This window comes from Meriones unguiculatus (assembly GCF_030254825.1).
Source record: "Meriones unguiculatus strain TT.TT164.6M chromosome 13 unlocalized genomic scaffold, Bangor_MerUng_6.1 Chr13_unordered_Scaffold_28, whole genome shotgun sequence".
Taxonomy (NCBI): Eukaryota; Metazoa; Chordata; class Mammalia; order Rodentia; family Muridae; genus Meriones; species Meriones unguiculatus.
Window position 1 is genome coordinate 5,700,353 of NW_026843644.1, and position 22,070 is coordinate 5,722,422.

Here is a 22,070-nt window from a genome sequence, read left to right on the forward strand (position 1 = left end):
CCAGTCCTGAAGATACCTGATAAAACAGGATCAGATGAATGGGGAGGAGGTCCCCCCATCAGTGGACTTGGAAAGGGGCACGGTGGAGATGAGGGAGGGAGGGAGGGACTGGGAGGGAAAGAGGAAGCGGGACACCGCTGGGATACAGAGTTAATAAAATGTAACTGATAAGAAAAATAAAATAAAATTAAAAAAAAATCACGGAAACACAACCTAAGCACCTCCTGAGACAAGGGGCAGCTGGGCTGGTAGCGAAAATTCCTTGCAAGTGTAAAACTGGAATACACTTGAAATAAAAGAGCTTTCCCAGCTCTACAGTAACCTTGTTCTTACATGCTGATTATCTATACATAGCAACCTAAAGAAATACAAATAGGAAAATAAGCCCGCATGAATCCTGTATACTCCTGGTTGTGCAAGTCCATCAAAGTATAAACAGCAATGTATATACCAAACTGTGCCTTAAGATGAATTCTCTGATGGAATAAAGAGAACAATCAAATCCCTTGAAAGCTAAGTGAGAGAGAGCACCTGCAGTGGTAGGCTGGCTGTCTTTACTTAAGAAGAGTCACTTCATTCTGTAATGCCGGCACATAAGTCCTGAAACAATAGTCCTAGAAATGTTTCAAGGTGCAAGGATCCTGTGGCCTTTCCAAGCAGCAAGTGTTCATTCCACTGGGATATCCAGACTCCCCAACCCCACCGCCCCAGGCCAGGCAGGAGGCAACACTGGACTCCCTACACTTCCTTTCTGGGACGACTGGCCCCAGTATCACTCTTCCTCAGGATGCAGGGCACAAGTGTAGCCCTAGGAACTCCACACAGTGTGCTCCCGCCCTCCCAACTCCTGTGGCCCGAGGGCGCGGTCCCAGGTACCAGCAGCCTCCACAGAAGCTCTTGGCAGAACCTGGGCAGGCTCTCCGACCTGCCCAGCCCGCCAGCTTCCAACTGCACAGCCCTAGCCTCACCCCGCGACTGCCATCCTGCGGGTCCCTCACACACGCCCACAGCCAGCCAGGGACAACCGCTCCGCGATGGCCAACACCTGTGGACCTGCCGCTCCTCCACCTTGGGAGCCAACGCTCTCCCCTCCCCAACTCCCAGCCACTATGCCTGCCCCAGCACCACCTAGCCCACTGGATGGCTGCTGGGGGCGGAGGCGGAGCCCAGAGGCAGAGGCGGGGGAGGAGCCCAGCCGGGGAGCGGAGGCGGAGCCCGGGAGAGGAGGAAGGCGGAGCCCGGGGGCGGAGGTGGAGCCCAGGCGGCACCCACCCCACACCCTTACCTGGCTTCTCCTGGTCTCAGCCTACCACAATGAAGCTGTGCCACAACCGCCACGACCGCGCCCGGGAAGCGGGTTCCCATCGCTGCCCTCGACGCTGTCGCCCACCAGGCTCGGGATGAGCTCAGCGTCTGTAGCCATAGCAATGGCGCTTGCATCATCCTTGACAATGGAGGCGCGCAGTGCGCCTGCGCTGCGCCTCGTGCAAGCCCCTCCCCCGCCCTAACCGAGTAGGTTCTGCCTTCGAGATCAGGGTGCTGTGAGGCCTGAATTTTACTATTAATTTTACAGGACAAAAGGATCATTGAGATAAGTGTACCTCCAAGCATTTCTTTCCTGTTTTCAAACCCCTTGTCTTAGTTACTTTTCTATCACTGTGCTAAGATATCATGACCAAGGCTGCTTATAGAAGAAACATGTGGTTGGGAACCTAGAGTTTCAGAGGGTAAGTCCATGACCTTCATGGAAGGGACCATGGTGACAGAGAGGAATGGCAGGCAGAGCACCCGAGAGAACAATGGCTGAGAGCTTACATCCTGATCTACAAGTATGAGGCAAAGAGCTGAGAATGGTGTGGGATTTTAAAACCTCAAAGCAGTGACATACCTCTTCAACAAAATCACACTTCCTAATTTTTCTAAAACAGTTCCACCAACGGAGGACCAGATTTTCAAACATATGAGACTATAAAGGTCATTTTCATTCAAACAGCTACACTCCTCAATAGCTTCCTATGTAGCCAAGAATTAAGATAAAAAAATTTTCAATGTCCCAAAGCATCCCAGGCACTCAGATTCTTGTGCAGTTTTGTTGTTGTTGCTGCTGTTTGGTTTTTGAGACAGTTTCAAATAGTCCAGGTTGACCTTCATTCCTGACCTTCCTGATGCTCCATTTACAGGCATGTTTCACCACACTTGATTTATGATCTTATTTGTTTGTTTGTTTTGTTTTGCTTTTCAAGACAAGGTTTCCCTGTGTAGCTTTGGCTCTGTAGACCAGGATGGCCTCGAACTCACAGAGATCCGGTGTGTCCACCACACCCTCTGACTTCTTCTTCTTCTTCTTCTTCTTCTTCTTCTTCTTCTTCTTCTCCTTCTTCTGAGGTATTTTTATCTTTTGCGTAGATGAATGATAAGAATATTTTACTTGAATGTATATAAATGTGCCACATGAGTGCCTTATATTTCAGGAGGTCATATAGCATCAAATTCCCTGAAACAGGAGCTACAGAAAATTGTCAACCACCATGGATATGCTAGGAAGTCTGAAGAGAGAGAGAGAGAGAGAGAGAGAGAGAGAGAGAGAGAATATTTTATTTTTTTAAGATTTCTTATTTATTACGAATACAATATTTTGTTTGCATATATACCTACACACCGGAAGAGGGCACCAGATTTCATTATAGATGGTTATGGGACACCATGTGGTTGTTGGCAATTGAACTCATTACCTCTGGAAGAACAGCCAGTGTTCTTAACCTCTGAGCGATCTCTCCAGCCCCACAGAAAGTGTTTTTCATCACTAAGCCATCTTTTCAGCCCATATGGCGTCCTCTTTTATTATTATTATTATTATTATTATTATTATTATTATTATTTTCTTCTTGCCTTGTATATGGCAAACACATTCATCTTCTTTCATTTCCCCTACTGAATTAAAATGCTCTCACCTCTAGGCATTTCAATATGTATATTTTTATCCCTTCTGGGGTGTTAAGTACCTCTTGCTTTTCTTTAGGTTTCATAGTGTAATTTATAGTGATGTACACATTTCTACGCATGGTATATAGGTTTGTTTTTGATGAATTACCCCACAAGACTGTAAGTTTATAGAGAAAGAATGGTGTTTGCATGAATCATTTTCTGTGTGTTCAGGACTTAGCACAGTACTGGGTACCTAAATCATAAACAGTAACTATCTGTGGAAGGACAAATAATGTTTTAAACAGTAAATTCTATTAACAAAGTTTTCATAATATGATAGTAGTACAGACTCCCACCTAGAGGATGGGAGCACATAGCATTTCATTTGTTAATGCCAGCCATTGTGCCATCTGTAAAAAACATTTCCTGAAGTCTTTTTATCTTGTTCTATTACTGCTGTTACTAGGACAGCTTCCTCTATGCCTGTTGCCTTCTCTGTGTTCTTTTTAATTTATCCCATAAAAAGTTACTGCCTTTAAGCTTTAGTGAGGTTTAGCATCTGGCTTTATTATATCCAAAGACTGTCTGTATCTGCCTGTTTTGTACAAAAGCCAGGAATACAGCTCAGAGGTAGAACATTTGCTTCATATATAGGAGGTAAGGAAGGAGGAGGAAGGGGAGGAGAAAAAAAGGAACAGGAGAAGCAAAGCATTGCTTTTCTTTGTGCAGACACCCTGCCTTAAATACAGGTGTTAACAGTCTTTCTGTCTCTGCCTTCCAAACAAGATAGAAATTTCAGATACAGCAACAGTGCCATTTATTTAGTGTTAGTTTTTAACCTGGTCACTCTCTGACATTCACTGTGTAAGTGCTTTATATGTAGTTGGTTTTATGTACATGTTCATTTTCTGGGAAAAAATCTATATTTTCATTAGGTTTTGTGAGAGGTCATATCCTCAGAAAGTGTCCTGGGCTTTGCATCCTACCATACTTATCCCTAGGAGACCATATCTGGAAAGCAGATTATGTCCTCTTTGTACATAATTTGATGTTATGACTTCATGATGCATCTTGAACCTTGTTTTCAAGCGAATGTTGTAAACAAGCCCTAAGTTTAACAGGCATTTTATTCCTCATGAAAAAAAAATTCATCATAAAATGTCCTGTCTGAAAAGAGCATCTGAGGTCATTGTACAATGCACTCAGTAACTTTCATTTTAGTCACTAACATTATTAGTACTGTTTGTTGTTTTTCATTACTTTTCTAGAGATCCAAGCATGATGACCCTGCTGTAAGGGACTGTGTACACACTGTTAACTAAGAAAATAAAACCACACATTCAAAACAATCAAAACCTCTAAATATTGATGAGAATTGGTTTAGATTTAGGGCCCGAAAATAATTCAGTTGAAATGTGAGGAAGACATTGAAATACCATTATTCAGCAAGCTTTTAGAGTATATACATATGTGTGTGTGTGTGTGTGTGTGTGTGTGTGTGTATAAATATGATGAAAAGATGCACACATAAACACAATTTAAGAATTCTTGGGCACAGAGACAAAAGGTAGAACATCATTAAGCAGGATTTTCTTCCTTTCTGTTTTCTTGCCAGGGAGATTTTGAACATGTTCCTTCCCTTCCTCCCTTCCCCTCCCTTTCACTTCCTTCCTTGCTCAGTATGAATTTACAAACATTGCACTTGAATGGATGCAGTTCTGTGAAAGCATTGCCCAAAGGCCCCCTGCTACCTCACTTCTAGACCTTGAATACAAAATGCATTCTAGCTATTTTTTTTCTTGCACTAGTGATTTTTTTTGGGGGGGTAGACACACAGACATGGTGAATTCCTCATCTATCCCTCCCTCCTACCCTGGCTTATGTCCTGTAGCACTTTGGGGAGCACACTGACAAAGGTTTCCCACCCATGCAAACCACAATCATACATGTGCTTTCTAAGATTTTCTAACAAAATTATTCCAGTTGCCAGATTGAGACTTCACCTACAAAAGAATTGGCTTGGTTCTCAAGCAACAATCTCATAAGTGCAGCCAGGCTAATAAGTCATGTGCCAAGGTTCTCAGATGGGTACTCTTGGCACGGTGCCAGTACACTGGCAAAGACCCAGGGAACTCGGTGGAGCCAAGTCTTCTCCTTTTGAGTTCTGTCCACTTCCTAGTTGAAGTCACCTATGGCTCAAAAAGAAGTTTGAGGGATTAGAGATGTAGCACAGTTGATAAGTGGTGGAGCAGAAGGATCAGAAATTCAAGGTTATCTTATAGCTGTTTAGTTTCAGGCCATGCTGGGCTACAGGGAACCCTAACCAAATAAAAATAATAGTAATAACCACAATACGTTCTGGTTAAGAGCATATTTGAAGATCATTGTTCCAAGCCAGAGCTAACCTCAGGTCACCTCAGAGAAGAAGCAAAGAGGCAACAAGGTCCAGCCCAACAGGATTTTCTGTACACAGACCCCTCTCCAACTGAGCTTTCCCAGCCAACCATGTGGAAATGTGTGCTCCCACTGGAGACCAGAGGTGCCCCAGCTTGTAGTGCTGGGAGGATGGGGCAGGCAAAGTCACCATAGAGCACAGCTGTTTGGTCACCAGCCCACTGAGACCAACACATGCAAACAAAACCACAAAAGAACAGCACAAGAAAAAATGTACTGGGTACAGTGCGTGCAAAGAAAATGAAGAAGAAAATAACAAAACTCAAAACAGTGGCCTGTCTCTCTATGGGCCCTCTATCCTGTTCCATAAGTGGTGACCTACCCCAAAGTCAGGCTCCACCCAACTACACCAGAGTTTGGAATGGTGTCCTGAATTCAGCCAGACCAGTGAATGAAGCAGTAAAATATCTGTTGATCTCTACCAGACCAGAGTCTAAACACCAGCCAAACTCTGCCAGACCAGAGACCACAGCAGCAGCAAATCTTGGCCAGATCAGAGTCCAGAGCAGTGGCCAAGCTCTGCCAGACCCCAGGCCAGAGTAATGGCTAAGCTCTGCCAAACCAGAAACCAGAGAACATTGGCAGAGGTGCCAAGCCTGGAGCTGCACATACTGTATCCATCCCTTGGCACCTCCTCGCCACTCTCACTGGAACTTGTGGAGCATGGCTCAAGCTTCTCTGAAATGGGAAAGAATCAAGTCTAGAGGGATAGAAAGATTCTGTCCCATGTCCTCAGTCAGTCCCAAAGACAAAAAAAAAATGGCAACAAGGGACAAAACAGTTAAACAAGACACAAACAGCTAGATCCCGTTGTTTGTGCAGCAGAAAAATACACAGAGCCAGACAGAAGATCCCACCACTCCTGCAGTGGAGAAAATGAAAGTAGGATATCAGAGAATCTCTGCTGCAGGAGATACCTGCATTGTCCTTTTCCAACAATCCAGAGATCACAGAAAATTGGGTACTCTACCACCCTTTACAAATAGGAGCACAGTCATCCTCTCTGAGGTCCAGAGATCACAGAAAACTCGGTGCTCAATTACCTTTACAAATGTACCCAATTGAGGGGGGTCTGGAAAGTCTTGCAGGCCCCTTCTGGCCCACAGCTGTCCAAAGCATCAGCTCTAACCTTTCTGACCACACAGATTACACATTTTGCCTCGAGCCCTGAAAAATGAAACTACAGAAACAAAGAGACAGAAACAGACAGATACTGACAGAGTGCTCACTTACTGGCTGTTGTTCAGCTCCATGTGCCCAGGGTGTGTGGGAGACTTGGGGATCCAATATGAGAACCCATATGTTATGGCCAGCACTTAGGGTCACCAAAGACCATCAGGAGCTGGACCATATATGCAAGAGCAAAGAGTTTTATTTGGGCTTAAGCTGGGTCTCTCCATCATTACCAACACAGTGGATCAGAGAGGAGAGCCCTGAGCAGCTGCATGGCAGGGTTTTGATTGGGGTTTCAGGAAGGACCAGGAAGTTCCAGTTTAACAGTTACAAGATTGGGTGACATTCAGCAAGGGCAAGCTTTTTACAAAGTGATTGGCTAGCTAAGATAATTAACATTGAGTGAGCTATCTCTAGGCCTCAAGAATGTTAGGTATTTTCTGTGTCATTAATGTTCTACTACAAGGTTGGTAGGCTGCTCAGCACAAATGCCCCATTTTGCTATAAGATATTTCCCATTCTTGTGGTTATCCTCAGGCTGTTCCTTGGATAGGGAATCTTACGACATTGTTTTTGGAATTGGTGACCCATGGCCCAATTCCTGGTGACCATGGGGCAGACTCACTAGTCTGGTGACCTTGAGGTGACCTTTTTTAGGCCTAGTTCCTGCTGACCTTGGGGGTGACAGATAGGTTCTCTCAGTTCTAAAAGATACATTTGAATTTTGTGGGGGTTGTAAATGGTATGTCCTGTGTCAGGGAGTACTCCAATATTAAGCTGTGATATAGAAGAGTAGAACCAATGATATAAAGGATTTACTATTGCTTAGAAACTAGTGGTCCCAGATAGAATTTAGCTGAGGGAAGAATGTCTGTAAAATACTCCACAGATAAGTAATATGCTAACCAGGCCTGTTAGAGATTAGGATTCCGGGAAACTCATGTTTGCTCACCAGGATTATCTAGAAATGTGGCAGGGTGAGGTTTTTTAATTTGTAACTTCCCAACATATATTTATTAATTTATGAATGTGAATGAAAACAGACCAGATTGATGGGTGTACAGTTTATGTCAGGTAACTTGATCCAGTGAATATTGAATTTTGAATTACGGGACTGTACTATGCCCATATGTACAATCCTTATTGACACAGTTCTGCCAGTTCAAATTTGAGAAACAGGCTATTGACTAATGCTTTGTCAGGTTACAGGTCTCAGCAGCTTATATTGTACATAGGGACAACATCGAACAGTATCTTATTAATAGATTTCCCTCTACAAGAGAATAGCCTGTGTTTTTCAAAGTCAGTATGCCTATGTGTTTTCTTTTTCAACTCTGAGGTTAAGAGCAGTGGGTGCTCTTCCAGAGGTCAGGAGTTCAATTCCCACCAACCACATGGTGGCTCACAACATCTATAATGAGATCTGGTGTTCTCTTATGGTGTGCAAGTGTACATGCATGCAGAACAGTGTATACATAATAAATAAATAAATAAATAAGTCAGTCAGTTGTTAAAATAAATTATTAAATTTATTTTGTTGATGCATCACTGCTCTACTCTCTTATTCGTTAATATTCTCTGATAATCCCCAGTCATTAAGAATTCCATTCCTTTTTCTCTAGTGCTTTGATTTTTGTTTTTGTTTAAAGCAATGTCTCCTGCAGATCATGTTATGTAGCTTACACTTTATTTAAACACTGAATGCTACCTCTACTGCTCAGGGCCTAGAACATAATCCTGCAACTCTTTTCAGGTGGGCCCTGACTGGTCAGTGTGAGGTAAAAGAGATCAGCAAATGAGTGTCTACTGACCTCCCTGGGTTTTGTTTGTTTGTTTGTTTGTTTGTTTGGAGGTGGGTGATTACAAATAAAGAGAGACCTGTGTAAGAATTGAGTTCACTGACCTACTTTGAAGCTGGTGTTGTCACAACACAGAAAGGGAGGGGGAAGTGGGAAGATGGCAATGATAATGGTAATCAATTTTAGATGGTCAGTAAATGTGAAAAGTGTATGCTTAGGGATGGGAGTTATACACAAAGAGAATCAAGAATATGGATTAGTTGCTGAACTTGTTTCTGGAAAGCAAGTTTTTACAGTTACACTAGTTCAAACACACAGAAGATCTGGACAAAGTGGGGTGGTAGTGCCTAACAGGAATGCTTTCCCCTCCCCCCATTTGAAAATGCACAACCTGAGAGAGAAAAGGTGTGAGTAAAACTTTGTGTGCTCTAATATATACTTGAATTCCCTGAAGAATATTGGACCATAAAGCCATTTTCAACTTTTAAAAATAATTTTTAAGATTATAATGAAATAATTTCAATCTTCTCATTCTTCTCTACTCTTACGTCTCAAATGATGGGATAAATTGTTAAGGTGGCTACTTAACAATCAAAGCAGATTTGGCTGTAAGGTTCTCCCGGCATTCCTCAGTCCTTACCTGTTACAAGGTATGGGTGTCAATCACAATTCTCTAGCCCAGGAGTTGAGCTGCCTTCCTCCCAGCTGTCCTTCCTTATGTATTCCAAACATTTTGTTTACCTGGTATTTTTTCATTTATCATTTATCCTCCTGGCCCTTTGTTCTGGCTCTCCACTTCCCTCTCTCCTCTTATCTCACATAGCTCAGGGTCATGTCAACTTTAGACTGTCCCAGATATCCCTGTGTCTGACTATGTTCTCTCATCTGTCTATAATAAACTTTCTACTCCAACATTCCTAGGTACAGCCAAATCCTTTTTGTTTTATTTCTCATTTTCATTGAGTTCCCATTAACTACTCCTTGCTTTCAAATTCATGGCCATTTGTTTCTTTAATGGGTGTAATTATTTGGCTTTGACTGAAGTTTGTCTGAAGGACTTCCCAACTATGAGGTAGAGGTGACTGCACTGGACACTGATCGTATAATGGAATGTGCAACATAAATGGCTTGTATCTGGGAAGATGAACAGGTGCCCTGGTACAGTGGAAGATTGTGTTTTAAAACATTTCCAAGATGAGAATGTTGCAGGATATTTGATCCAAGTGTGATTCCTCAGATTGTGAACTGCAAAAACCTGTCCTTTGTTTGGTGTGGGTGAGCCCTAACACAAACCTTAATTCTGAGAACTTTCTGTTTATTGTAAACAGGTAATAATGGTATAGATCTGTCAGCCCTAGAACATACCTTTAATTAAAAAGCCCTCTGTGAACAGGATTTAATAATGTTAACCCTAGGTCAAGAGGCAAAGTGAGAAACCAGCTGACAGGGATTAAAGAGTAAGTGGAACTTTCAGCTGAAATGTATTTAAGACAGAGTGTAAAAGTGGAAGTTTTAGCTTGGTAGATTTGAGGCTTTTTGAGCTTTGAGCTAGAAAGCCTTTGGCATTGGGTTCCTTTGGCCTATCCCCTGTGAGCTGTCATCTGAGCTGGTGAGATTTTGGGGCTTTTTTCTCTTGGAAATGAGGTGAGTAGCAGGGTCAGATGGGTGCTTTTTCTGCCTCTCTGAGCTAGAAGGTTTTAAAATTGTATAATTGGGATTTTCATTCTTTTATAACAACACTAGGATTCTGTGTGCCCATAGGGGTTAGGGCAAAGCTGGAATGCCTCTGCACTCTGCATCATTTGATCATTGATCCACTGGTAGAGGAGCTACTACTGTCCTGAGACTCAGCTCTATTTTTCAAGCTAATGAGGGACTCTGGGAAGACCTATCTGGCAGTCAGTAGCAACAGTGGGAGGTAGTTTATGGGTTTGTTCTGGGATTTTCCTCTGATGTAGCTTTAAAGAGCTATGAGTGAGACCAGAGGCCATGTCATACTGAGTGTGGGACCATTGTCCCCAGGCCAGGAAGAGCAGGCTGCTGAACTATCACAACCTGATCTGCTTTGAACGAGATGGACTGTGGTTCAGACTGTGGTTCAGGCTGTGTTTCTGTTGGTCTCCATGTGGTAATCTCAGCAGAGACCCTTGGCCTGCAACCCTTCCTGAGTGTTGATTGTCCAGAGAAGTCAGGATTTTGTGGCCTGGGCAGTAGAAAGTTGTGGTGCTTATAATATCACTGTCTAGTGTGCACACACAGGCATTGGTTTTGCAGTGGACAGATTGGAAAACTGAAGGTCTCATTTCAAGAAATGATGAATGTTGTATTTCACATACAGCTTTGCGTAACAAATTTTACATATCATTTTGAAACTGGAAGAAAAGAGGTGGTGGTGGTCATCTTTAAGCAATACTTGATTACGTTTTTTTAACCTTTCAATTACCACCAGTCACAATGGCGTGATTTAGGGAAATTCAATTCCAGGGTACAAAAGGAATTTCTGAGATGCAGAATTTTGTCAAGTGTACCTGGTTTTAAATAAGTGAATAGGGCAGATTTCACTTCTTGTGACATAATTCATGCAGCAGGAAACAGATACTAAATTATTCTCCAACATTTTTTGTGTGTGAGTGTCCGCAAGGGCTGGGCTGTGCCTGAACCCACAAGGGGACATGAGGGACTGCAAGCCATAGCCCAGCTTTATGATCACCTCCATTTTCCAAAAGACTTCCAGAGCAAAAGGACTCTCTGTAAAGGAGGTTAGTAGTAGCTGGAGGGTCAGAAATATAACAGTTTAGGTATCACTTTGTGTTTTCCTTGTAGCAGTTGTGAAATCTGTGTTCATTTAATTTGTATTAATTAGAAATCAAACGAATCTCTGGTCCAGTGCACATTTTTCATGCTAGAGTTTCCTTATGTCTTTTCATGTAAACTTGACTATATTTTAGGCTTGTGTTTTTGGCTTTTTCTCCCACCCCCCTCATTCTTTCACAAACACTGTACACATTCTTGATTGTTGAAGTTTGTGGTAAGTACAGAAGTCACATCATGCCAGAAGATTATGAGATTTGTGACAATAGAATCATCCCTTATTTTTCTACTTTCCTCTGTTTCTTGGCAGGTGGCTTTTCTGAAATGAAGTAGAGACTTTGGATTGTTCTTTAGCAATCACATAAAGACAATTTGCACTTATGTCTGTAGAAGGAAGAAGAGATAACATGAAGGTGAGTGATACCAGTTGGCCAGTTTACTCCTCTGTTGACATTTTCTTTTGGTGATCTGTCATTTTCTTCATAAGTTTCATGTGTCCAGTGGTCTCCATATTCTTTAGCTGGATGATTTTATTCTCCTGAATAGATTAAATCAAAACCTTGCCCCATCCCTAAATAAGGTTGAGGGTTGTACCTTTTTAGGCATGTTATATCTTTTATAGGGCAAAATGTTTTTTTGGAAATGGAAAAAGTATAGTATCTCAATTAAAGTTAAAAATCTTTGAAAGTTTACAAATATACCTTAAAGTGTATTTATTTTTAGATAATAAAGGGCATTCACTTTGATTTTCTGCCTGCCTTTTACAAGAAGCTTTTAAATAAAATCACTGTAAATCCTATGTGCCTGCCTCTACCTCCCAGGTGGTATGTAAAAGGCATGTGCCTCCTAAATGCTGGGATTAAGGCTATGAACCACCAACACCCTGTCATTTTAACTCTTGAATTTAGAAAACAACTAATTAATACAGAACTGCCTGTCTCTGCTGGGATTAAATGCATGGTCTATCACCACACTGCTCAAGTATGTTATATTCACTCCAAGTTATTCCAACACAAACAAGTTTATACCTTTGAATTTACTTCAAACATTTTAAACCTCTTAACTGTTTTTAATATGAAACAACAAAAGTATCTTTTCTTTTTTTTTTTCAATGCAGTTTATTCAGGAACCTTGAACAATCCTCGGACCCTGGGGAAAGCCAGCCCACAGCTTAAATAGCCTCTGGGTAGCCAACCCAGGCGTGCCATGTGGGCAATGCAGATAGGTCCACATACATGGAAGCAAGCCAGATCCTCAGCCTTAGCCAAATGTGGAATTGTTCATGACAGAGAGCACTCACCATCGGGAAGGTGGAAGGCGGAAAAGTATCTTTTCTATTTTTAAAAAAAAAACTTTAGGCTTTATTAAGTTAGTTTGGAGTGAATGACCACACTGTCTGATGAAAAGTTACCTCTACTTATTCAGGAGATCTCCACTATTAAAATCTAATCATTATCAATTTTGTTAGGATCCACATTTCTTTTCCTGTGGAAACATTCGGTTTTACCAGTGAAGACACAGTTCAGTAGTTTCTCACTGTCTACTCCTTTTAGTTTTGTTTACTTCTTTTTGTTCTAGAGTATTTAGATGTGATGTTAAGTTGCTACTAAGAGATCTTTCTGATTATTTTTTCTGAATGTACTTAGTGGTATGAACTGTCTTCTGGTCAACAATTCCGTTGTATACTATGACTTTTGATATGTTGTGTCTTCATTTCATTGACTTTTAGGAAGTCTTTAATTTCTTTATTTATTTCAGTTTTGATCCATTTTTTTATTCAATAGAGTTGTTCAATTTCTATGAGTTTGTAAGCTTTCTATTGATTTTGTTATTGGTGATGTGATGCTTTAAACCTTAGTGGTCTGATGGGATGCAGAAGGTTATTGCAAGTTTCTTATATCTTTTGAGACTTCCATTGTTCAAGTATATCATCAATTTTGGAGAACAATATATGTGTTGCTGAGAAGAGGGAACAATCTTTTGTGCTTGGGTGGATGTTCTGTAAACATCATTTGGGTATATTTAGTTTTTTTGATGTTAGTTAACTGGAGCATTTCTCTGTTCAGTTTTGTCAGGGGGAGCTGTCCATTGATGATAGTTATATATTGAAGCCTTCCCCTATCAGTTTATGAGGACCAGGATGTGATGCAAGCTACAGAAGGGTTTCTTTTATAACTTGGGTGCTCTTATATTTGGAGCATAGATGTTAAGTATTGATATGTTTTATTGCTGGTTGTTTTATTTTAATATATCATGTCTTTTGCCATCTTTTGTTTAGTTGTTTTTGAAGTCTGTTTTGTTAGATATTAAAATTGCTATACGAGCTTGATACTCTAGTCCATTTATTTGGAATATCTTTTCCAACACTTTACCTTGAGATAATATCAATCTTGATGTGAAGCTGTGTTTGATGTATTTAGAAGGGTGGATTCTGTTTTATCATCCATTTTGTGAGCCTGTGTCTTTTTGTTGGTGAATTTGGGTCAATGGTATTAAGAGATATCAATGAACAGTGATTGTTAATCTTGGTATTTTGGTGGTGAAAGTGGTGGTGGTTTTAGCACCTTGTGTGGGGCTGTATTTATAGATACATATTGTTTAAATTTGACCTTAACATGCAACATCGTATTTTCTCCATTTGATGATTGAAAGGTTCTGGGCATAGTTAGTAATTTTTCTTGGCTTCTGTAGTTTTTTAGAGTCAGAAGCACAGTGTCTATGTCCTTCAACCTCTAGCATCTTTACTGAGAACACAGGATTAATTCCAATAGATCTGCCTTTGTTTATTTCTTGGTTGGTTTTTGTTTGTTTTGGTTTGTCTGTTTTATTGGTTAGTGTGGCCTGTTTGATTTTTTTTTTCTATTACAGCTTTTAATATTCTTTATTTGTTCTGTATATTTAGCGTTTTTATTATTCTCTGGTAAGAGGACTTTCTTTTCTGGTCCAGCGTCTTCGGTATTTTTGTATGCTTCTTGTGCCTTGATAGACATCTTCTTTAGGTGAAGAAATTTTTCTTGTATGATTTTGTTAAAAATATCTTCTGGACCCTTGATCTCATCCTTCTGTTAATCTGATTATCAACATGTTTTGTCTTTTCATAATGTCTCAGAATTCCTGGATGTTTTGTGATAGGGAACTCCAGGATTCCCTAAATTTCTGCATTTATAAAATAATTTTCTTTTGGATTTTTGAGCCTGGGATTCTCTGTGTAGCATATGCTGTCCTTGCCTTGCTTTGTAGACCAGGCTAGCCTCAAAGTCACTCTGCCTCTACCTACCCAAGTTCTGGGATCACAGGTGTGCACCACCATGGCCAGCTTGTTTTTGCTTTCTTTATTGATAATATTTCCATATTTCTAGAATGTGCTTCATTCTGTCATTCTCCATTCAGCGGAGGCCTGGAGCTCAGCTTTCAGATGGAGAACAGTGGCTCCATTTCTCTCAGGGACAGCTAGAACAGTTTAGGGCAACACCCATTTTCACTAGATGGGGGTGTGGAAAGAATTTTCTATTGACTATTACAGGTAGCTAGCTCTTTTGAAATGAAATCACCAGTGGTAGTGGAAACTTTGGTATTCCAGAGCCTATGGCAATACCAAAGTGTTACCATTCTTGGATAAGCTGCTGTTCCTTGCTCTAAGGACTTTCACCTCAGAGGTTCAAGTAAAAGTCCATGCCTGGTTTGCTTGCAACCAAGACATAGGCCTAGTGAGACACAGACCCAGTGAGGCCTAGGCCCAGTGGGCCAGTGAGCAAGACCAGATCGGTATAAATGATGAATCTCAGAGGCCATGATGGAAAGCTGATGGTATCAGGTGGCATACAACCTACCAGCACACATGCACCCCCAGCATGGGCTGGATTTCTTAGGAAGAACATTTAATCTGTTGAATGGTTATTATTAATGAGACATTCAGGACCACAGTGAAAGAAAGAGTCAAGTGGAGCAGAAATAAATGTTGTCTTTGGTTTGTAGAGAAAAGCATCAATAGGTAGTTTCAGATGGCAGTCACATGCTGAAACAGAGACAGGAATTTTTAAGTAGATCATCATCATCAAAGAGAAGGTCCTAGGTCTGGATTTGAAGCCTAAGATGGTGTCCTTAAATTTACACTCCCTCCTGATAATTCTTCTGTTAATCAAAAGAGTAGGTAAATGATACCTAGTACCAGGAAAGAACTTCATATAAAACCTGCTCCAAATGTGTTCCAAGTGTGGCACAGTCCATCCCAATTTGTCCATCCCAACTTAAAATCCAACTTGACAGGCTCACCCATGTTATGCACATTCTGGAAACAAGAAAGATGCAAAATTTAAGATTATTCCTTTGTGTTTTCATTTTAACACTGTGACAGCCATCTGTGTTTCGCAGAGTCAGCTGTAAAAGTTCATTGCATGAAGCAGTGAGTGTGAAGCCTGAGTTGCATCTTGACAGTACAAGATGTTGAGGTACATAAGTTATGAGATACCTCCCATAGAGTGCTTCCTGTAGCGAGTGGAAGTAACCAAACTGAGATGTATGAGACATTGTAGGGATAGGGAAATCTAAGCCTTTAAAAATAGCAACAGAATTTGTTTTCCTAGCTAATCTTCTTGCCTTGGTCCAGTCTTCCCACACTATGTATACATTCCTCTTTACTGGAATGGGAAGGGGTTTTCTGTGCATCTAAGTTGGAATGATATGATTTTTTTTCTGGTGTTACAAGATGTGGCAGCCAAGAGATTTTATTGTGTGTCAGAAGAAACATCGAATATTTGAACAGTGTATGAGCTATTGCAAAATTTTAGGATCATTGAAGTTAGACTACATTTTCATCATGGGATGACAACAAGCCTATAGGGAATTTGGTCAGAACTTATTTGCTTGAATCAAAAAAGAGAAGATGATGTTTCTGTTTTTGACATTGAAGAAAAAGTTTCTGTGTAGCCCTTGTGGTCCTGAAAGTTGGTATGTAGACCAAGCCAGTTTCGAACTTACAGGTTTAGCTCCAGTGGAGTGTTGGGTTTAAAATTAGGCCAACATGCCTGACATCAACATCATCATCATTGGCTGCTGATCCTGTTTTTTTTTTTTTTAATTTTGTTTTGTTTTGCTTTGTTTTGTATATGTAAGTGTAGGTTACTGTGTTGATCTTCATCCATATCTTGCATTTAAAATTTGGCAGAGAGTATATTTAATTTGTTAGGATGACATGTATTCATGACACTAATACTGCCTGAGCTTTCTGAGTCATTGAATTGCAGGTGTGTGACATTCTTCTTACCTGTTGTGTTTTTTAAACTTTATGTATTTATTTAATTCACATTTAATTTAAAATTGTTTTCTGTAATTTATTCTCTGTCATGAACTCATGTCTTTGATCACCTCCTCCTGAGGGGTGCAGCCTTGTGAGGCCACAGAGGAAGATGACGCAGCCATCCTTGATGAGACCTAATAAACTAGGGTCAGGCAGAAGTGGAGGAGTTCCTCCCCTATTAGGAGACTAGGGAAAGGGCATAGAAGGAGAAAAAGGAGGGTGGATAGGGCTGGGAGGAGATGGGGGGGCTACTATTTGATATCTTTACCTGATCTTGATTCAACTTTAGTAGGTGAACAATTGTATATTTCATTTAGATTTTCAAATTTTGTGGCATATAGACTTTTGACATAAGAGTTAAAGTTTCTTTGGGTTTTCTCAGTGTCTGTTATATCTGTCTTCCTTTCAGACTTTGTTATTTTGGGTAGTGTCTCTCTGACATTTACTTAGCTTGGCTAAGAGTTTGTCTATGTTTTTGATTTTCTCAAAGAACTAGCTCTTGGTTTCATTGATTCTTTGAATTATTCTTTGTTTCTAATTTATTGATTTTAGCCCTGACTTTGGTTATTCCTAGTTGGGTGTGTCTGCTTCTTTTTTCCTAGGGCTTTCAGGTGTGCCATTAAGTTGCTTGTATGGGATGTCTCCAATAACTTATGAAGCTTTTAGTGCTATTAAAAGTCCTGTTAGGACTGCTTTCATTGCATCCCATGAGTTTGGGTATGATGTGCATTCATTTTCATTGAACTGTAGGAAGTTCTTTCTTTATTTCTTCCCTGACCTAGATTTCATTGAGTAAGGAGTAGTTCAGTTCTCACGTGTGTGTAGTCTTTTTATTATTTCTGTTATTGTTGAGGTCCAGCTTTAGTCCATCATGGTCTGATAGGATACAAGATATTATTTCAATCATGTTGTATCTTTTGAGGCCGGGTTTGTTACCTACTGTATGTTCAGTTTTGGAGAAGGGTCCATGAGTTGCTGAAAGAAGATAGATTCTTTTCTGTTTGGGTTAAAAAATTCTCTAGATATCTGTTAGGTTCATTTGATTCATGACATCCATTTGTGTCATTATCTCTCAGTTTAAGTCCTTTTCCATTGCTCTGTCCCTTGATGATAGTGACATGTTGACCTCCCCCACTATTAATGTACAGTGATTGATATGTTCTTTAAGTTTTATTAATGTTTCTTTTACAAATCTGGGTGTCCTTGTATTTGGGGCATTGTTGCTCAGAATACAGATGCCATCTTGGTGGAATTTTCCTTTGATGAGTATGAAGTATCATTCCTCATTTCTATTTATTTATTTATTTATCTATTTATTTATTTATTTTTATTTAGGAGCAATGACTGATATCAGGCAATATTTTCAAAGTTTGAAATTATGTATAACAGCATAGTTTTAAAAAAAATCTTTCAACATTTTATTGTGTTCTTTTTAAATTTTTATTAATAATGGTTTATTCACTTTGTATCCCCCCTGTACCTCCCTCCTTCCTCCCCTCCCAATCCCACCCTCCATCTTTCACACCCCTATCCCTTTCCCAGTCCACTGATAAAGGAGGTCCTCCTCCCCTTCACTCTGATCCTAGTCTATCAGGTCTCATTAGGGGTGGCTGCATTGTCTTCTTCTGTGGCCTGGCAAGGCTGATCCCCCCTCAATGGGAGGTGATCAAAGATCAGGCCAATGAGTTCCTGTCAGAGACAGTCCCTGTCCCCATTACTATGAAGCCCACTTGGATACTGAACTTTCATAGGCTACCTTTTGTGCAGGGGTTTCAGGCCATCTCCATGAGTGGTCCTTGGCTGGTGTATCAGTTTCAAAAAGACCCCTGTGTCCAGAATTTTTGGAACTGTTTCTGTCCTTGTGGAGCTCCTGTCCTCTCCAGGTCTTACTATCTCCCACTTCTTCCATAAGATTCCCTGCACTTTGCCCAAAGTTTGGCTATGAGTCTCAGAATCTGCCTCTATACCCTGCAGAGTAGTGCCTTTCAAAGGCCCTCTGTGGTAGGCTCCTGTCCTGTCCCTGTTCTCTCTCTCATCTGATGTCCATCCTCTTTGCCGTTCTGCATGGGGTTTGAGGATCTTAGCCAGCATATTCCTTCTTGATTAACTTCCTTAAGTGTACAGATTTTAGTATTTTTATCCTATATTTTATATCCAATATCCACTTATGAGTGAGTATACACCCTGTGAGTCTTTCTGCTTCTGGGATACCACACTTAGGATGATCTTTTCCACTTACCACCATTTACCTGCAAATTTCATGTTTTCCTTGTTTTTCATCGCTGAGTAATATTCCATCGTATAGATATACCACAATTTCTGTATCCATTCCTTAACTGAGGGCCAACTGTGCTGTTTCTGGCTTCTGCTATTACAAATAAAGCTATTACAAACTTAGTTGAGCAGATGTCCTCGTTGTATACTTGAGCGCCTTTTGGATATATGCTTAGGAGTGGTATAGCTGGATCTTGAGGAGGCGCTATTCCTAATTGTCTGAGAAAGTGTGCCAGGTTGACTTGTAAAGTGGTTGTATAAGTTTACATTCCCACCAGCAATGAAGGAGGGTTCCTCTTCCTCCAAATCCTATCCAGCATGAGTTGTCACTTGAGTTATTTGTCTTAGTCATTTTGATGGTTGTAATGTGAAATCTCAGGGTGGTTTTGATTTGCATTTCCCTGATGACTAAGATTTTTGAACATTTCTTTAAGTGTTTCTCTGCCATTCTATATTCCTCTATTGAGAATTCTCTGTTTAGCTCTGTACCCAATTTTTTAATTTGTGTTACTTGATTTGTTGGTGTTTAACTTCTTGAAATCTTTATAAATACTGGATATTAACCTTCTGTCAGATATAGAGTTGGTGAAGATCCTTTCCCAATCTGCAGGCAGTCATTTTGCTTTGATAACAGTTTCCTTTGACTTATAGAAGTTTTTTTAGTTTCATGAGGTCCCATTCATTGATTGTTGCTCTTAGAGTCTGTACTGTTGAAGTTCTGTTCAGGAAGTTGTCTCCTGTTCCAATGAGTTCAAGGCTCTTCCTCACTTTTTCTTCTAACAGGGTTAGTATGTCTGGTTTTATGCTGAGGTCTTTGATCCACCTGAACTTTAGTTTTGTGCAGAGTGATAAATATGGATCTATTTGCATTTTCCTACATGTAGACATCCATTTAGACCAGCACCTTTTGTTGAAGATGCTATCTTTTTTCCATTGTATGGTTTTGGCATCTTTGTCAAAAATCAGGAGTCCATAGTGTGTGGGTGTATTTCTAGGACTTCTATCTGATTCCGTTGATCCACTAGTTGGTTTCTAGGCAAGTACCATGCAGTTATTATTACTGTTGTTCTATAGTACAGCTTGAGACCAGGGATGGAGATACCTCCAGAAGATCTTTTATTATGGAAGATTGTTTTAGCAATTCTGAGTTTCTTGTTATTCCATATGAAGTTGGGAATTTTTCTTTCAAGGTCTGTTAAGAATTGTGTTGGTAATTTGGTGGGAATTGCATTAAATCTGTAGATTGCGTTTGGTAAAGGACCATTTTTACTATGTTAATCCTGTCAAGTCATGAGCATGGGAGATCTTTCGATCTTCTGATATCTTCTTCTATTTCTTTCTTCAGAGAGTTGAAATTCTTTCATACAAGTCTTTGACTTGCTTGGTTAGGGTCACACCAGGGTACTTTATGTCCTTTTTGACTATTGTGAAGGGTTTTGTTTACCTAATTTCTTTCTCAGCCCTTTTGTCTTTTGTATACAGGAGAGCTACTTATTTTTTGAGTTGATTTTGTATCCCGCCACTTTATCATCTGCAAATAGTGATACTTTGACTTCTTCCTTTCCCATTTGTATTCCCTTGATCTTCTTTAATTGTCTTATTGCTCTAGCAAGAACTTAGAGAACTATGTTGAAGAGATATGGAGAGAGTGGGCAGCCTTGCCTTGTCCCTGATTTCAGTGGGATTGATTTAAGTTCCTTTCCATTTAGTTTGATGTTGGCTATAGGCTTGCTGTATATTGCTTTTCCTATATTTAGCTATGTGCCTTGTATCCCTGATATCTCCAATACTTTAAACATGAATGGATGTTGGATTTTGTCAAATGCATATTCAGAATCTAAGGAGATTATCATGTGTTTTTTTTCCTTTCAGTTTCATAATATGGTGGATAACATTGATGGATTTCCATATATTGAACCACCACCGCATACCTGGGATGAAGCCTACTTGGTCATAGTAGATGGTATCTTTGATGTGTTCTTGTATTGGGTTTGCAAAGTATTTTGTTGAGTATTTTTGCATCAATGTTCATGAGGGAAATTGACCTGAAATACTCTTTCTTTGTTGGTCTTTGTGAATTGTAGGTACCAAGGTGACTGTGTCTTCAATGAATAAGTTTGGTAGTGTTCTTTCTGTTTCTATTTTGTGGAATAGATTGAAGAGAACTGGAGTTACCTCTTCTTTGAAGGTCTGGTAGAATTCTGTACTGAAACCACCTGGCCCTGGGCTTTTTGTGGATCTGAGACTTTTGATGAATGCTTCTCTTTCCTTAGGGGATATAGAACTATTTATTTGATTTACCTGGTCTTGATTCAGCTTTGGTAAGTGGAATTGATTAAGAAAATTGTCCATTTCATTTGGAGTTTCAAATTTTGTGGCAAATAGACTTTTGAAATAAGTCCTAATTGTTTGGATTTCCTCATTGTATCTTGTTTTCTCCCCCTTTTCATTTCTGATTTTGTTAATTTGGATAGTATTTCTCTGCCTTTTAGTTTGCTTGGCTAAGGATTTGTCTATCTTGTTGATTTTCTCAAAGAACCAGCTCTTGGTTTCATTGATTCTTTGAATTGTTTTATTTGTTTTTAATTGATTGATTTCAGCTCTGAGTTTGATTATTTCCAGACATCTATTCCTTTTTGGTGTGTCTGCTTCTTTTTTTTCTTAGGGCTTTTAGGTGTGCCATGAAGTTTCTTTTTTTTTTTTTTTCAATGCAGTTTATTCAGAAACCTTGAACAATCCTCGGACCCTGGGGAAAGCCAGCCCACAGCTTAAATAGCCTCTGGGTAGCCAACCCAGGCATGCCATGTGGGCAATGCAGATAGGTCCACATACATGGAAGCAAGCCAGATCCTCAGCCTTAGCCAAATGTGGAATTGTTCGTGACAGAGAGCACTCACCATCGGGAAGGTGGAAGGTGGAAACCAGCTCCATCTTTAAGGCATAGCATTCTGCAGCTCTCTACATTTCCCCCTTTTTGTTTTAGATGCATCAGGCAAGAGTAGAGGTCTGATCTCTGATATTAGAAATAAATTGGGACTTTGTACCGATGTTCGTTTGGGTGTCATCCACCCAAAGAGCATCAGACCCATCCAATACCTTTTTCTCAGAGGCGGGACCTGGGGCATCAACCCGCATGCAACCAGACATGCTCTTCTCTGGGTCCAAAGCAGCTGATCCTGAGTGCAGTGCTTAGCCTCGCATCCTGAGCGTAACATTTTAGCTTTTTATGGTATCCAACCATGCTTGGGGAGAATGTCCTGCTTCAATGGCTGTAAAGGCCTGAATGATCAAGGCTGCATCACACTGTTGTGAGACTCTAATCTTGCATATATACCACA

General features: G+C 40.3%; 1 protein-coding gene across 1 annotated transcript in view; it reads right to left on the reverse strand.

Annotated features, from left to right (window-relative positions):
• The window catches only part of LOC132650717 (zinc finger protein 120-like), a gene marked incomplete at its 3' end in the record, with an annotated part of 49,735 nt that extends 48,370 nt beyond the window's left edge, over positions 1-1,365 (reverse strand). The window contains exons 1-2 of the mRNA XM_060376056.1: positions 1,286-1,365; positions 334-358 (exon numbers count right to left, since the gene is read on the reverse strand). Of these exons, the coding sequence (XP_060232039.1) occupies positions 334-358; positions 1,286-1,365 (105 nt within the window). The remainder of the gene's footprint in view (positions 1-333; positions 359-1,285) is intronic.
• Positions 1,366-22,070: the final 20,705 nt, after the last annotated feature.